The sequence below is a fragment of the Vipera berus genome, assembly GCF_964194415.1.
Source record: "Vipera berus genome assembly, chromosome: 3".
In the NCBI taxonomy this organism is placed as follows: Eukaryota; Metazoa; Chordata; class Lepidosauria; order Squamata; family Viperidae; genus Vipera; species Vipera berus.
The window spans coordinates 111,446,110-111,462,958 of NC_138204.1; the positions used below are offsets into that span (position 1 = coordinate 111,446,110).

Consider the following 16,849-nt stretch of genomic DNA (forward strand, 5'->3'; position numbering starts at 1 on the left):
CCAAATATTGGGTAATTGTCACATATACTGTATAGTTTGGCTACAGACTCAAATGATAAGAAAAGAAAGGAAAAATACTGAACTCTTCTGCGGTTTCTGCCACTTAAACCATCACATGAGTTCTGCAGTCAGCAAAGTTAACTGTTCTGTTATGAAAGCATTTGAGGCAAGAAAGGATATAGCTTTCTAGAGTGGGACAAAAACCTATTCAACGTAACCAACCAATTAAACCATCAACTGTCTACCTATGCCATTCTTTCAAAATCCCCAGAAGTAAAAGATACCATCACAGACACATTGCATTTCAAGCCACAAGAAAAGGCTAACTAAATGGGGGGGGGGGAACTCTGTTTGCTCCAAAGCAAATGTGATTCCTTCCATCTGTGGGAAGTCATCCCCCCAGAGAAGGAAATTTTAAAGGGCAGAAAACTATATATTTCCTCAAAGGATCTTTTTTTTTTAATTAAAAAGTTTTAACATACAATTTTTCCTTTAAAAATCCCCCCTCCCCCTCCCTTCTCCCTCCCCCCTACCTCTCCCCCCTCCCCCCCTCCCCCCCCAACTTCCCAGAGCTAAGTACAAGGTATATAAAAAAAAACAATCATAAACAACCATATACTAAGATCCATAAACTCTAAAATCCATCACTCTCTAGCTTATATAGGATAATATATATATATATATATATATTAAATATATATAGAAAAACAAAAATAGGAAAAAAGAAGAAGAAAAGAAAGAAGACTTATTCAAATGCTACATGAAACTTCTTAACCCTATAAATCCATTTTCTCCATTCCATAATATAACGTTCTTGCGAAAAATCTTAGGCCAAAATCTACACCATCTCTGCCAGGTCAAAAATCTTTGAAGTCACTCTCCTATAATCGGCAGTTCCTCTTTCTTCCATTACTGAGCTATCAAAAGTCTTGCTGCCGTAATTAAATTTCACATAATTAGTGTCCACAACCGTAACGTCCGCAATTATCCCCAACAAAGAAAACAAAAACAAAAACAAAAAATTTGCGAACAAAACTTTATCCTTTGCTTAAAAATCTTCTACATATTCCACCAAATTTTTATCCAAAAAGCCTTGATCTCCACATCTCCAACATTTTGGCTGATAGTCCGGATACATACTTGCAAACTTTTTAGGATCTAAATGCCATCTATAAAGCATTTTATAAAAGTTCTCTCTTTACGTTCCTAACCCAAATCTTTTCCCACGTGTCCATTGCGATAACTTCCTAGATGTTCGTTGTGGAAGTTCCATAGACTTCTGCTGGTCTTGCTCTTTTATTATTTTCTTTTTGATCGTTTTAAAGCAGCACGCGTCACCCTCCGCTCTCCAGGATCATCCAAAGAAATTGTAGCTTGATCTCCTCCAGCACCATTCTCCTCTATCTGTCCATCCTCAGTCTCTTGATGTTCTCCTTCTCCAGATCCCTTTGCAGCTTCCAGAAGTGATAATGAGGTTGCTTTTAAAACGTTATTATAAAAATCTCGCGCCTGCATCACAGTAATCAGACGGTACCTTTTACCTTCATACATCACCATCAACCCAACTGGAATCTCCCATCTGAACCTTATATCTCGTTGCTTGAGCTCTTGCACGAGGAATATGAAATCCTTCCTTCTCCTTAAAATCTTTGGAGGAATTTCTTTTAAAACCAAAACTTCTTGATCAGCAATCACCACTTTAGAATCATAGGCAACTTGTATAACTTCATCTCTAATTTCCCTCTTAGTAAAATAAACCACCACATCTCTAGGCAGCTTTCTCTGTCTTGCAATCCATGAATTCACACGAAACACTTTATCCATGCCTCCCTTTATTTCAGATGCTGGCTGATTCAATACCACTTCCAGAGCCTCAGAAATCAGCTGCTTTAGATCTTCCTTAATATTCTCTTTTAAACCTCTAATTCTAACAGCAAACTGCATCTGGTAATATTGAGCAAGACTCAATTCTCTGTCCATTTTGTCTCTTAAATCTTCATTCTCCAGTACTTTTGCTTCTAATATGGCATTCTTTTGAGTCAAATCTTCCACTTTTTCCTCCAATTCTTCCACACATTCAGCCACTTTATACACTGAGGACAAAATGTCTACCTTCATCACCCTGAACTTCTGTTCCATCCTCTCTTCCATTCTCTCCTCCAATTTCTCCAATTTCGCCTCCATCTGTGCAAATTTATCACCCATTGATTCCAGAATTACCTGGGCATGTTTTTCAAGAGCATCTTGTAAATCCTTCGATGTCAATACATCAGAAAGGTGCAACGCCTGCAATGATGATTGTTGTACCGGAGAAGTTCCAGCACTCCGAAGAGTTTTTGAGGGAGGTTTAGCCGCCATCATTTTCACTTGTGACGCACTTTCACTTTAAGTTTAAAAAGTCCATCAAGCTAGAGAGTAGAATATAATAATCCTCTTCACCTTTTCCTCTTGTACCGCTCTGCCTGCTCCTTTTATTCCATAGTCCTTCCTTCAGGCAGGGGTGGTCGCAGACGCCTGGCTCTGCTCCATGAAGTCCGGAGCAGAGACGCTGACCAGCTGGGAGCCACCCAGGCTACGGGGGAGTTCGATCCTTCAGCCGCCCAAGCTTTAAGCTCAGGCGGCCCCGGAGAACTCAACCCCTACCTGGGGCCTCACCCCCTCCTCTTCTCCCGAGGAGGGGGCTTCAAATTCGCCCGAACAGCTGATCAGCGCTGTTTCGGGCGAAAATCACTCAGCTGAGCCGCGGGCAGCCCAGGAAGGCTGTCTCCGGCGCCGCGCAGCCACCGGAAGTCATTTCCTCAAAGGATCTTAAAGAGGCAGAAAAGCATGCCCAGTTTTCTTAATAGCCCCGAGTCTCCCTCCCCCAAGCAGAAACCAGCTCTGTAGAAATGCAGATATAAATCCAGGAAGGTTGGAGGCCCCCAGCTAGAAGCCTAGGAAGACAAAGATACCTGAAATCTACATACCCCACCCAAACTCTAAGACAGGACATAATAGGATTAACCCACAGATGCCAAAGGGCACACCCAGCCTCAGGTCAAAATACATGTCACAGGAAATACAAAGCCTCAAACAGGAACAGGAAACAACCTCAAGAGCCCCAGAGGGTATAAAAACCCACTCCCTACATGTGGGACTTTGGCCCCAGGGTGTGTTCTGGGGTCTTCCGTCCTTGCAGGCGACGTTTGATGGGGATCCAGACGGCCTAGAACTGTTTCTCAGCCAGGTCATCAGCCACCTGGACCAATACGCCTGGTTCTACCCTTCACAATGGGCTACGGTGGTGGCAGTGATTGTGATGCTGCAGGGTGAAGCTGCGGAGTGGGTGGCAGACCTGCACCGTGAACACGCAAGGGAGTTGGCAGATGCAGGTCTCTTCCTGGAAGCTCTATGTGCTCATTTCAAGGACAGGTCCCGTGCCCAATGAGCGGAAGAAGAGTTACTGGTGATGAAGCAACGGAGCTGGTTGGTGGTCGACTATGTACGGGAATTCTGGCGAGTAGCTAGTAGGTGGCAGACCTGGCCAGAATGCCTGCTGATCCACCAGTTCCAGGTGGGCTTGGACCATGACTTATGCCAAGCTTGCGTATACCACGGTATCCCAGGCCAGTTACACAAATGGTTCCAGGCAGTGGTTGACCTGGATGTGGGACTGCGTGAGTTTCATCCTAAAAGGGAATGGGGCCCCAGGCCCTTGATGGCCTGTGGAGAAGCCAAGAGGCAAAGGCCGGACAACTCTGGCCCCTGTTGTGGGTCCTACCACTGGAACTGCTCGTCCCTCGCTCCGGTGCTTCAGATGCAATCAGCCGGGACACTGTGTAGCCAAGTGTCCAGTTCCTGTTCCCCAGGATAAAGCAGGGACTCCTTGAAAAGGGGGAACCATACCCAGGAAACCCCCGGAGAAATCACAAGCCATGCACCAGGTGGAGACTCCTGCTCTCTGGGGTGGCCCTAAGGAGGATGAGGCGACGACAGCGACATGGTACCAGCTGGTCGTGTATGATAGCAGGGATGACGCAGCAGAGGATCCAATGGTGAGTGAATCCATACGTCCCTTTGTGATCCCTGTTGCTCTAATGGGACCACAGACAGGTCATAGGGGGGGAGTATGGGGCTCTGATCAATTCTGGTTGCATCCAGTGTCTCCTCAGTAGGGACGTGGTCGCTGAGTTGGGGATACGGGTGAGGGGACTAACTACTCCCATGAAATTTGAGCAGGTTGATGGCTCCTTGTTGGGAGGGGCCCCTGCAACCCATGTCACGGAGCCAGTATGGCTGGAAATGGGGGCCCATTGGGAGGTACTCCGGTTCACAGTGGTACCAACTATGACCGAGGCCGTTATTCTTGGATTGGCATAGTTGGATAAGTGGGGCCCTACAATCTGGTGGGTAGGAAGCTGTGGATAGGAATTGGTCCTCGGTCACCTCCCCACGAGCAGGCTCGGAAAGGTGTTGATAGCAAGGAGGAGGGGGAGCATGGAGAGGGGAGAGCGGTATCCAGACCCCCTTTTCTTTCAGTGTATTCCAATCTTGCTGAAGTCTTTAGTCAATGGGAATGCAATGTTTTACACACACACCCCATCGTCCTACCAATTGCGCAATTGAAATCATACCGGGTGCTGAATTCCCAAAGCCTAAGTTGTATGCGATGATGCCCAAGGAGATGGAGGAGTTGCAGAGCTACGTCAACAAGAACCTGGCTTGGAGGTTTATACAGCCTGCACAGTCACGGGTTGCGGCTCCCGTTCTATTTGAGAAGACGGGACCCTGCGTCTGTGTGTGGATTTTTGTGGCATCAACGGGGTTTGTGTAGAAAACATGTACTCCCTGCCACTGATGAAAGACATGTTAGCCCACCTAGCGAAGGGTAGGGTTTTCACCAATTTAGACCTACAGGAGGCATATTATAGAGTCCGAGTAAAACATGGAGATGAGTGGAAAACAGCATTTAACTGCCCATTGTGGAATTACCAATTCTGAGTAATGCCATTCGGGTTACAGGGAGCCCCTGCGGTGTTCATGCAACTGATTAATGAGGTATTGCATGAGCATCTGTACCGCGAGGTTCTTGTATACTTAGACAACATACTTATTTACATCACCGACATGGCAGAACACACTCAACTGGTTCAACAAGTATTGGAAAAACTGCTGAAGGCGCAGCTATAAATGAAGCTTTCTAAGTGTGAGTTTCACCAAACCTGACTAGACTATCTGGGTTACCGTATAACTGGTGCAGGTGTGGAGATGGATCCTGCCAAAGTCAGAGCCATACTGGAGTGGCAGGCACCATGGACCTGCCATCAATTATAGAACTCCCTGGGGTTTGCTAACTTTTATAGGCAATTTATCCCCTCGTTCACAAGAGTGGCTCTGCTTTTAACTAACCTGTTAAAGACGAAACACTCAGCGGTGAAGCCACGTCCTGATCAGCCATTGGCATGGACATTAGACTGCCAATGAGCTTTTGAGGACCTGAAGGCTCTCTTCGCAAAAGAGCCTGTCCTGAAACATCCCAATCCTGACCAGCCATTCATCGTCCAGGCCGATGCTAGTGATGTAGCGGTTGGAGCTGTTTTGCTGCAGGTGAATGAGCAAGGATCATGGATTCTTCCATTTGGCATTCGACGAGACGGGTGGAAGAAGCCAGGGCTCTGGCTTATTAGCCCAATTTTGTTCTGCCCGGTGACCCCAAGGGGTCAGAAAGTTGCCTTGGAGGGGCAACAAAGAAGGAGGGATGCCTCAGGTGTCCAGACTAGATGGCAGTCGGTCCAGACTGAAGAAACCCTCTAAAAGGACAGAGGAAAGGCTGTCTGGTAAGCCCAGACAGCCCAAGTCATTGCCAGCTAGAAGAAAAGTGAGGAGCTGCAATGCTCCGCTAAACAACTGATTATCAACAGCATGCTGAAACTGGGTGAACCTGTTCTTTTTCCTTTTCCTTTTGGACCTAAAAATGTTGATCCCGATTGGGAAGAGCCATAAAGTAAAGACCCCAGAAAAACTAGGGAAGAAGAGAGTTAAAGGCGGTGAGCAAACTTCTGGTTTGCCACTAGGCCGCCATGGATGCCTAGGAGACGAGCTCTGTCTCTCCCGTCCAGTTTCACATCACTGGGGGATCCTGAAAAGGGTCGAAAGTTGCCCTGTAGAGACGACTAGCAAGGAGGGGCCCTCGCTGGATCACAGGAGAGCGGTAGCTCTCTCAAAGGAGCCGGCAAATCCCTTCAAACTGGCGGACGAAAGACTGGCCATAGAAATATGGCTCGTCACTAGGCTCCAGACAGCCGAAGTCACACTCACCATCTGGCAACTTCAAAGCAGTGTGGAAAGGACTGGGTGAGATCTACTCTCTTAAATCATAATTGCTTTCTGTACCTACACAAGCTGCTAAAGTACTTTCCCCCCTATGGAGAGGGAAGGGAGATTTCAGGTCTCCCTCCAGACACAGCGGCGACTGACTACCCAGGGGAGTTTAAAACGTTGAAAAAATAACTGGATCCTAATTGGGAATCTATTTCTTAGAATTTGTGGATTAAAAGACTATTTTCTATTTCCTATTTTTCTTCAATTTTTATTCCCTATTTTTATGGAAGATCTGGGTTTTTTCTTTTAAAATAGAAGAAAAAACTGAAAAGATCAAAATAACTTTGGAGAGACATCTTGTGGCTAAACTTGATATTGCAATCTGTTATTGTGTAAAAGAGACTTGGCTGACAGCTCAGAAAATAGATAAGATACATGTAACCTTGAGAAGCTCAACTGTGCTGTTTACTGAGTGGATTTCTTGAATGTAAAGTCTTTCAGCTTAAACGTACTATTATGGAAGATCAGAAATGGATCTTCCTTATGGAAGAAGAGCAGGACCAAACCCTTTGTCAGTTGAAAGAGATTCTTCAAACCTTAATTACAGCTGGTGATGAAATATGAAGCTACAGAAAAAAACAAGACAGCCTGGATATGTAAAAGCAAGTTATGACTATAACTAAAGAATTTATGCAGGATACTACAGAAAAAGTGGAACAATTAAATATCATGACAGAAGACTCAACTGCTCAACAAATACAGACAATACAGAAAAGAAGTTGACAAAAGGGAAACAGGTAAAGACTTCCTATTTAAAGCAGAAGGAGCCTGAGGATCTAAAAGAAAAACAGATGGAAGAGAATATAAACAGTTCAGGAAATGGAAAGACAAGGAAAAGACCTGCAGGATCTGCTAGCCCTCTTTAAAAAATGGCAACTGGATGGTTATTTCAATGTCAAATATGAGAACAGCTGATCGGTGAGAAAAATGGCAGGGGATTTGAAATGGCTACAGCCCTTGCCTTGCCTTGCTGCCACAGAACTGAGCCCTGAATAGGCTGCTTGCTGGAGGAAGAGGAACGACTCTGTGGGTTGGGTGCTCATGATCGTTGCTCCGGATGGTGGTTAAGTGAGCAAGTCAGAGCGGGGCACGGTAGCCATCTATTTAGAGCGCTGGGAGGCAGTAGCTCCCAGCACTGACTTTGTTTTTGCGATTGCTGGTTAATGCTTTGTAAGCCAAAGTGTGCCTTTATTTTCCCAGCCTGACTAAACTAGGTTTTCCTTGATCCAAAGGTGACTGTTTTTCTGTTGTGCTCAGGTCTGGGTTTGGGACCTTTGACATCATAAATAAAAAAAGAATAAATGAGAAAAGCTACTAATTAGATTTCAAGAATTTGCAGGCAAAAATACTAAAAGGGAATTGCATTAAGAAGAAATTACTGTACTTTATCATATGCTAGTTCACTTTTATCTGTTTCAGCAGGTACCTTTAAGGCTATATCATATGTGGCACTGCTCCACAGTTCTTTTTCTAGCGTTAACTGATGAATCTGAGCCTCCAGTCTTGCCCTCTGCAATTCGTACAGCTCACGATATTCATCTAAAAGACTAAAGGACATGAGAAAATGATATAAAACACACTCTACAATTCACCTCATTAATGTACTATTTATTATTTACAGAATATTCAAAACAATTATTTTTATGTAATCTAAGAATAATAAATAATTTTACTGAACTTGTGTTCCACCTCACTCTTAATGACTCTGAGGGTTTCAGAACAATCAAAACATAGAAATTACAATAAAACTAATAAATGGCAATATGTTAAAAAAAAAGATGGCTAGAATGACAGACCAGATTTAAAACCTGATCAGATCATGAAGTAAAAGACACAAACAATGAACATAATAAAAATCATTATTTGCTGTATTTGCAATCATTATTTGCTAAATAATGAGTTTTAGTGAGATTTTCACAATTCTGAAAGAATCATCTAACCGAGAGACATCCAAGAAAAGATTTGTATTTACTTTCACAAATCAGAACCAGAAAAAGTCTGAAGACTGAAACAAAAGCTGCATTGGCCAAGTATATATTTTACTCCTGCTGTATAATATAAAGAAATCAAACATTTCTAACCCTTTCCCAAGAACTGACTGGATGTTAGCTTAGGAATCCTTAATATTAGTTGTAGAAGTGTAGCCTTGACACCAAGAGGGGCCACTGAAGAAGTTTGAAAACAGTTACTGATCTTTCAAAGTCCACTTTTTATTGCTCTTGCACAGTTTGCAGATTTCTGAATGTTTTCCAAATTATATTATCCCACTTTTCACTCAGAAATACTGATCCCCAGACTCAAATTCTACAATGATTAACATTGCCATCAACATAATCAGAGACTCACTTCGCATTCATCTCTGACTCCTTTACTGCTTTTGCCAGGTCCTCGTAGGCTTTTTCGGCTTCAAAGGTGGTTTTGTGGTCATGTTCTCGGATAGTATTTAGTTCCCTGTAGTAAGGACAGATATATTCATAGGCTTTCAACAATCACAGTTTTTGTTCACAAAATGAAACCGAAGCAATGATCCAGACCTTGTCAGCTGTCCTATAGCTTGCTTGAAATGGAATAACTCATCAGTAATGTGTTTATCCATTACTCTCTGTGCCATCATTTCTTTGTAGAGATTCCTCATCTGTCTAGGAATTCGTTCTAGCAATTCCACATATCTTTGCCTGTAAGATAGAAACAAGTAAAAGGAGAAAAATATCTACTTTTCTTGACCATATTTGCATATAATTTAAAAGGAGGCTTATTTTTACAAAGACTGGGAAATTACTAATAGAGATGGAACATTTGTACATAAAACTGGACAGAACTAGGTTATTAAAAATCAAGAGAAATTTAGATGATACAATGGAACATGTATCTTTTATGACATTCCTCCCCATTGATAACTAGAAAGGGTATAGTTGTAGGCTTTACCTTACACACTTCAGAATTAATCCTATACCAATAATCAGAAGACTTATAAAACTGTTATATTTGGCTGTGAATAATTTTAAGATTTTGGATTATACAGCTCCATACCTAAGTTTAGAGAGGAGTTCTCCTCGCTCTGCACAATCCACACTGACTTGTCGAATGATTTCATGAAACACAATATTGTAGATGTTCTGTTCCACCTTTATCACCTCCAGGACATTGTGCATCTTGGGAAAGATATGTGGAAACCATGAAGATTTTTGCAGAACTAGGTATAAAATGGGTATCTACCCTTTAAATGGGTTAGGACAGACACGTCAAACTCGCGACGTCACATGATGTCGCGCGACGTATCAGAACTTTTCCCCCATTGCCGGCAATGGGGTGGGCGCGATTTCGTCGTGACGCATCCGGCCCATGGGCCAGCAATTTGACATCCCTGGGTTAGGAGAAAGAAAATAAAAACTCTGACATATATTTAACATTTTAATATCATTTTTATTCTAGTTGGATAATTGTTGAATTACTCATAGAAGAGATCCTACTGATAGCGCCACTCTCAACTATTCAATGTTATGGCTGAATAGTCAGAATATCCTAAAGAACTACATCTGAAATTTTTAAAAAGAGTTTTTGACCTTTAATTTTAATGAAAGGTATTGCATACTGTACTTTATTTAAAAAATGCTAAGATAGTTGTTCTTCCAAACACAGCATACATTAACATGCTATATTTTCATCTATCAATAACATTCTTTGATTTTTCTGTTAAAACCAGCAACTAGAAGAGCAATCTTCATTAACCTAATGAATCCCCAAAATATGATTAATTGCAGAAAAAAATATAGGGACATGTTATTTAGATATTGTTATTTAATCATGCTGCTAATTTAAAATGATAATAAGATAGGGACAATACAAATTTATGCATAGCTAAATAAAATTGAGTACCACGAACACTTCTCTGGGATTATAAAACAATTATGGAAGTCAGTTTCCTTTGCTTAAGGAGTTAGAATTTGTGAAATATTCTTTAGACTAGACAAGGGGTCAGGCCTCTTACACATCAAAAACCCTTGACAATCTTTGGCATTTATTATTAATAGTTTATTCTATTTTTCTATTGAAATGTATGAAATGCAATGTATCACCACCACTATGAATTCATAACTGAACAATGCAGTGAGATATGGCATATCAAACTAACACTGCAAGATTAGGATTTTGCCTTTAAAAGTTGACCTACTAACACAACCTATTTAAGTACAGAACACCTGCTCTACCATTATTTGCAGATTTCCTTCCAGCCTAGATAAACTTTTATACTAATCACATCAAAAGAAAGAAAAAGTTTATACAGGTAGTCCTTGACTTACAACCACAACAGGGACCACGGGACCAAGTGGCACGGTCATTAGGTGAGGCAACACAGGACTGCACCCAGTTTCACAACCTTTTTTGCTACAGCTTCTAAGTAAGGCGCCAAATTACTGCAACTTGCGATCTTCCCTGATGTGTTCCCTATTGCATAATTGTCGCAAGCAAGGTGGGAAAGTCGCAAATGGTGATCACGTGACCATGGCATGCTGTTCCTTCATAAATATATGATGGTTTCCAAATGCCCAAACCAAGTAACCAAGTGACCACAGGGACAATGCAATGATCGTAAACATGAGGACCGGTCATAAGTCACATTTTCAGTGCGGTTGTCATTTCAAACAGTTGCTTAATGAATGGTCACAAGTCTAACTACAGCTGCAGAAGTCTCGGGAAAATAATTACCTGTGAAAGCCCTGTTCCACCAACATTCTCATCATTTGTTCCAGCCTTTTCCAGCAGAGTATCCATCACTTTCATCAGCTGGAGAACTTCCAGCCTCCCAGCGGGCTTCCTAATAAAACAGAGGAGAAGAAATTGCCCAATAATTTTTATATCACACAAAACTGAAGAATCTTGAATGTCAGTACAGTGTATAAGTGCTACTTACATAGATGGAAAAACCCGCAGCCTGTTTTCCTCATCTTCAAGCAGAGTTGTATATTTACTGCAGGAAGTAAAAAATCAGTGAAACTGCTTGATGAAGGTTTTTATTGCAGGATTAATAGTATGTTTATTTTAAATATTTTTGATACTTTATATAACTAGAACATTATTATAAAGGAAGTTGAATGCATTTGTAGCACAATTTGTCCCAGACGTATATTAAAAGCCCACCCATTTGCAAGGAGGCTAGTACAGAACTAAGAACATATATCCATGCAAAAAATCATTCTTTTCCCCATATTTTGAAAGTAGTACGATAATATTCTCCAGGATATCAAAAATGAACTGAAAACAAAACAAAAATAATGAAATAACAGAATAACAGAGTCAGAAGGGACCTTGGAGGTCTTCTAGTCTAACACCTGCTCAGGCAGGAAACCCTATATGATTTGAGACAAAAGGTTGTCCAGTCTCTTCTTAAAAATCTCCAGTGATGGAGCACTGGATGCACCTGATGACAGCTGAGGTCTAATTTAATATGAAAGGGTTATTTGGGAAAGGAATGCTGAACACTTTCTGTCTTACTTCTCCAACTATATCTTTATCCCAGTTTAACTCTGATATCGGAAAGAAGCCACATGTTTCAAAGACTTCCCTATTCTATCCTTAGAAGACCTCTCTATTATGCTACCAAACTTAATTGGTGCAATTTTCTGATAGTGAGAGGCAGGATATATACAAAAATAAGACTTAAAATAAATGCAACATTTGTTTGGCGGAAAAAATCCAAGCATCTCTCCAAATCTTGTGTCCCTGTCACTATTCATGATTACGCCTCTTAAAGGAAAAGGTGGAAGAGTCAGGATCAGAAAAAGGAAAGAAGGCGAGGTTGTCAGAATACAAGCGAATTTGAGGGCTAATCCACATGGAGCCCCATTTCCATCTGTCCTGTTTGCCATCGTTCACTCTCTAGAGACTAAAATGGACAATGTGAAATTTGAGCGGGCCCCGAACAAGGAGTATATATCGGAGGTGGTGACCCTTTGAGAGCTGTATGCAATGAAATTTTATTTTGATGTATGCCGATTGGTGTACATTCAAAGTGACAATAAAGTTATCATCATCATCATCATCATCATCATCACCTCACCCATTCTGCATCATTGCCTTGGTCACTGCAGGCATGGGTTCTCCAGCCACTAAAATGTTGCCCATCTGTGGGCTAATTTACACCAATTTCATTATACTGTCTAACCATTAATGAAGGATTCAATTTTATTTTCAAATTCTGAATGACTTTGGAAACTGTGGATGTGGCAACCCATGAATTAGATAGCAAAGGAATGAAGAGGTTTGAGCAAAGCCAGTAGTTAACCATGTATTTTTACCTAGCTTCAGATGCTCTTGATTTTATCCCACTAGGTACAAAAGCATATAATAGTACTCACTCATCATAATATTCCAAACCCAGGACACCTCTGTTCTTCACAATATGAAATTCCTCTGGAACAAGGGTGTCTGCTACATTTGCTCTCTAAAAACAGAACAAATTAAAAGAGTGTACATGAGGCAGACAATAAACGTTCACAAGCTCCCCCAAAGATAGGATTTTTATTGATATGCATAAAAATGCTTCCTGACATTTTTAGTGTGTTACTTACATTTTCAAACTTACGGGGGGAAAAACAACTTTTTTACAAAAGTATATACCAGGAGACATTAGTAAAATCTGATTGTGTGTCTTCTTACAGGGAAACAGCTTGGGGAAGCAGGGAAATTGCCTTAATGACAGTTTGTTTAATCCAGATTTTTTAAAATCAATTGATAAATCTTGTCTACCTGAAATCATGGTTTTCACTAACAAGCAAGCCCTCTGCTTGCCAGCATGGTGTAATAGACTTATGTGTAGGAAAACCCAGCTAGTCTGTCCTCAGCCACAGAGGTTCACTGGGTGAGTATGAGCCATTCCATTTTTCTCAGCCTACCCTACTTCACACAATTATTGCTTATGACAACCTGCCCTGCTGTTTCAAGTACATGCTCTCCTGGTCCTGTAAATGCTTAGTGCTCAGTCCAAATTCTATCATACCTCTCTGAGTTCTGAGAGTTGTGAAATGTTGTCAAATCTTCACCCTGTGCTTAATACTATCAATGTTTTGGCAAAGAGGCAGACTCACAGGCTTAGCTGCACTTTCGTCCTGCTTCAAACTTTTATGAGGTACAGCACCTGAGGAAGGACCCCTTGATCCTTTTTGAGAGATGATATCATACAGAAAAGAGACATCCCTTAACAAACAGAATGAAAAAAAAGTTTAATTGGGAAACTGCTACAGAACTCGCTGGACTACTCTTTCTCCTCCAAAACTGAGAAGAGTACTAACATACAATCATTTAACCACACAGACTGCAAATACCATGCTAATTTCCAGGTATTCTCAGTCAAAAGTTTTGCCTGCTTGCCAACCTGTCTGTTAATAGGTCCCCATTCCACCCAAAGTAGCTTTGTTTATTGTAACAATGTTTGCCCCAATCATTTTCTTGCCTTATTACACCTTTCAGAATGAACTGTTAATTATCTCCCATTATCTTCATCTTTATTTGCCCATTATCTCAGATGTTCAGCTCTCTACTTTCCTATTCTCGGTTGAAAACTTCATCATTTCATGGTCTCAAACACTTTGACTAGATATGCACAGTACATTATGCAACTATTAGATTTGCATAGCATATTAAAATATGGTTAACAGCAATATGTTGTGCAAACCCAGATAATGTAGCTTTTGGTTTAATGACATCACTGAATCCATTCTGCAGATTTGCCTCCCTTATTTATAGTAGTACAACATGCTTTGCAGTTTTTTCAGCATTCTGAACGCTATGGAAGTTTTACAATCTGACAGCTGATATGTCAATAACTTTATTTGAAGGTTTTCTAGTGTTCTATCTTATTACCTTCCAGCTCCAGTCAAGCAGATAGGATGCTGTATCAGGTATCGAAATTTATTTCTACGAATAGGATGTTGCCAGACTCCATCAGCTGTACGGATGCAACCCTGAAGAAGAGAAGATCAATTCATACTTAAAAAGTTCTGGATAGTCCTAGGGTACCCATGATATTTTAAGCCTCTAATACCATAACTGAACTATACACGACATAAAGAGGCACACTAGTGTGCTTCAGTCATAAATAATTCTATTCAGGCTTTATAACATTGGAAGTTCACTAAATAAGCACCACTTTTAATCCCCGCTTCTTTCTCACTGATGCCTCTCAATGATATCAGCCTCCTATAGATATGCACAGTACATATTTATCATGCATATGGTGCATTTCTATGCTCTTAATAGGATTTTTATTTGTCAACTGTAGAAGAGTCTTCAACTAGATAAAAGCTGGAACTTATAGAAAACAGTGTATACATAGCCTTACATGCAAAAGTTCTCCTCTCTGAAGATATCCTCATAAACAAAGGCAGACTGTGTGGAAGTCTGCAGGAAATTAACATTACCTAAACTATCATGGTTTAATTGGGACTTACTAGGAATACTAACAGGTTAAGCATACTTGATCTCATGCTGCTGACAAGGGCTACAATACAGCTTATCTGTTTTTTTGGCTCTGTATAGTGTTAAGAACCCCTCCACTAGAACTTTTTCTACAAAACATGATCTCAAAATTCTAGTTTAATTTGCTATGTCCAAAATGAAAGTCTTTTGTTTCTTCCACTCATTTCTCACAGGTCACTTTGCATTTACTATGCTTAGTGGTCTCTTATCCTGTAATACTACTTCCAGTCTGGGAAGAGACAGAAAATATCTAGGTCTCCTCTTGTGGCTAAGATGGAGAAGGGAATACATGTATCTCTAATAACTACCCAGGGTTGCCTGTGCTAATACAAGCCTGGCAAGAAAGACCCAATGGTTGGTATTATTCAGAACTACAGCAGACCATTAACCAGTTAGGTGCTGTGTAGATTTCATATTCAAGCAGCAAATACTCTACTAGTGAAAATGAACTTGCAGACCTGAAAGTCAAAACTTTTTGTTTTCTTGGGTGGTCTTAAAAAAGGAGGGTATTGGACTGAATTGGCAGCAGAAGTCAGAGCAACAAATATCTCTTCTGGGATGAAGTCACGTTGCAAGGGTTTTGAATGAAGTTTGGAGTGAACTTCCACACTTGCTTTGTTTCTTAACTCGGGGAATTCTAGAAAGAGCAGGAGAGACATAGAAACACTCTGTTTATAATTTGCTGGAAGATTTCCTTTTCCCCATCTAAAGTATAATTGCTATTGTTCTCTCTCTTATACAGGCACAGATCTACTCACACAGGCAGGCAATTCAATCTTGGGCTGGGAGCTCTTTGAAACCTTATTCAGTCCTTGAAAGCTGTAAGCAGAACTACCAGTATTGGGAAGAGAGTAAAAGGGGGAGGGACAAAAGCAAGGATGGGAGAAGGCCACCCAGAAGTGCACCAGGAATATGAGTAGGGAATAGTACTATGAGATACTGTAGATTCTAAGGCACCAGGCATCACTTTGTCAGTCTCCCATTCTTTTCAGCAAAGAACCAGGTGTTGTGCATAATTGGACATGTGGTGTTTCCTCTCAAGTTACCATACATTGAGGTGGCCATGCTAAGACAAGACCTAACAGGTTTCATGTATTATTCTATTTGCACAAAAATTATACTGCTACAGCTAAATGCAGGTAGGTTTATTATTCTAATAGAGAGAAAGAGCCTGTTTCTCCTTCCGTTCCCTTTTGTGCAGACTGGATTGGGAAATTTTGGTAGACCTGAGAAGAAACATTTTTCATTCCTTATCCTCCATATTTCAAGTCAATAGAAATCACAGATAGGAGATTTTAGGACTTCTGGTGAAGATGGAAAACTGACTACATGCCCAGGGAAGGATCTCTGAGGGTTTTTCCCTAGACCAGGGGTAGGCAACCTTGGCTCTTTTATGACTGGTGGACTTCAACTCCCAGAATTCCTCAGTCACCCATGCTGTGGGGAAAGGGAGAGGTTTCCAAGCTAAGCCATGCTGGCTCAGGAATTCTGGGAGTTGAAGTCCAGGAGTCATAAAAGAGCCAAGGTTGCCTACCCCTGGCCTAGGCTTAGGCCGCTTTATGACTCGTGGACTTCAACTCCCAGAATTCCTGAGCTAGCCATGCTGAGGGGAAAGGGAGAGGTTTCCAAGCTGAGCCATGCTGGCTCAGGAATTCTGGGAGTTGAAGTCCAGGAGTCATAAAAGAGCCAAGGTTGCCTACCCCTGGCCTAGGCCTAGCCCGCTTTATGACTCGTGGACTTCAACTCCCAGAATTCCTGAGCTAGCCATGCTGAGGGGAAAGGGAGAGGTTTCCAAGCTGAGCCATGCTGGCTCAGGAATTCTGGGAGTTGAAGTCCATGAGTCATAAAAGAGCCAAGGTTGCCTACCCCTGCCCTAGACAGACTGTAGCTTCTTCAACTGGATTAGGGAAAATCCTAGAATTACCCCTTAAGAGCCTCCAATGTAGCAATAGATCTGCAAGTAGCTTCAGAAGTTGTACTTCAAAGCAGTTTCCATGCGGAAAGCTGGGGAGTG

General features: G+C 41.5%; 1 protein-coding gene across 1 annotated transcript in view; it reads right to left on the reverse strand.

Moving 5' to 3' along the window:
* AXDND1 (axonemal dynein light chain domain containing 1) overlaps positions 1 to 15,900 on the reverse strand; it is a gene marked incomplete at its 5' end in the record, with an annotated part of 43,488 nt that extends 27,588 nt beyond the window's left edge. Inside the window, 11 exons of the mRNA XM_081325530.1 lie at positions 7,787 to 7,907; positions 8,707 to 8,811; positions 8,895 to 9,035; positions 9,391 to 9,512; positions 11,068 to 11,176; positions 11,273 to 11,329; positions 12,717 to 12,802; positions 13,446 to 13,554; positions 14,221 to 14,321; positions 15,294 to 15,472; positions 15,882 to 15,900. Of these exons, the coding sequence (XP_081181656.1) occupies positions 7,787 to 7,907; positions 8,707 to 8,811; positions 8,895 to 9,035; positions 9,391 to 9,512; positions 11,068 to 11,176; positions 11,273 to 11,329; positions 12,717 to 12,802; positions 13,446 to 13,554; positions 14,221 to 14,321; positions 15,294 to 15,472; positions 15,882 to 15,900 (1,149 nt within the window). The remainder of the gene's footprint in view (positions 1 to 7,786; positions 7,908 to 8,706; positions 8,812 to 8,894; positions 9,036 to 9,390; positions 9,513 to 11,067; positions 11,177 to 11,272; positions 11,330 to 12,716; positions 12,803 to 13,445; positions 13,555 to 14,220; positions 14,322 to 15,293; positions 15,473 to 15,881) is intronic.
* Positions 15,901 to 16,849: the final 949 nt, after the last annotated feature.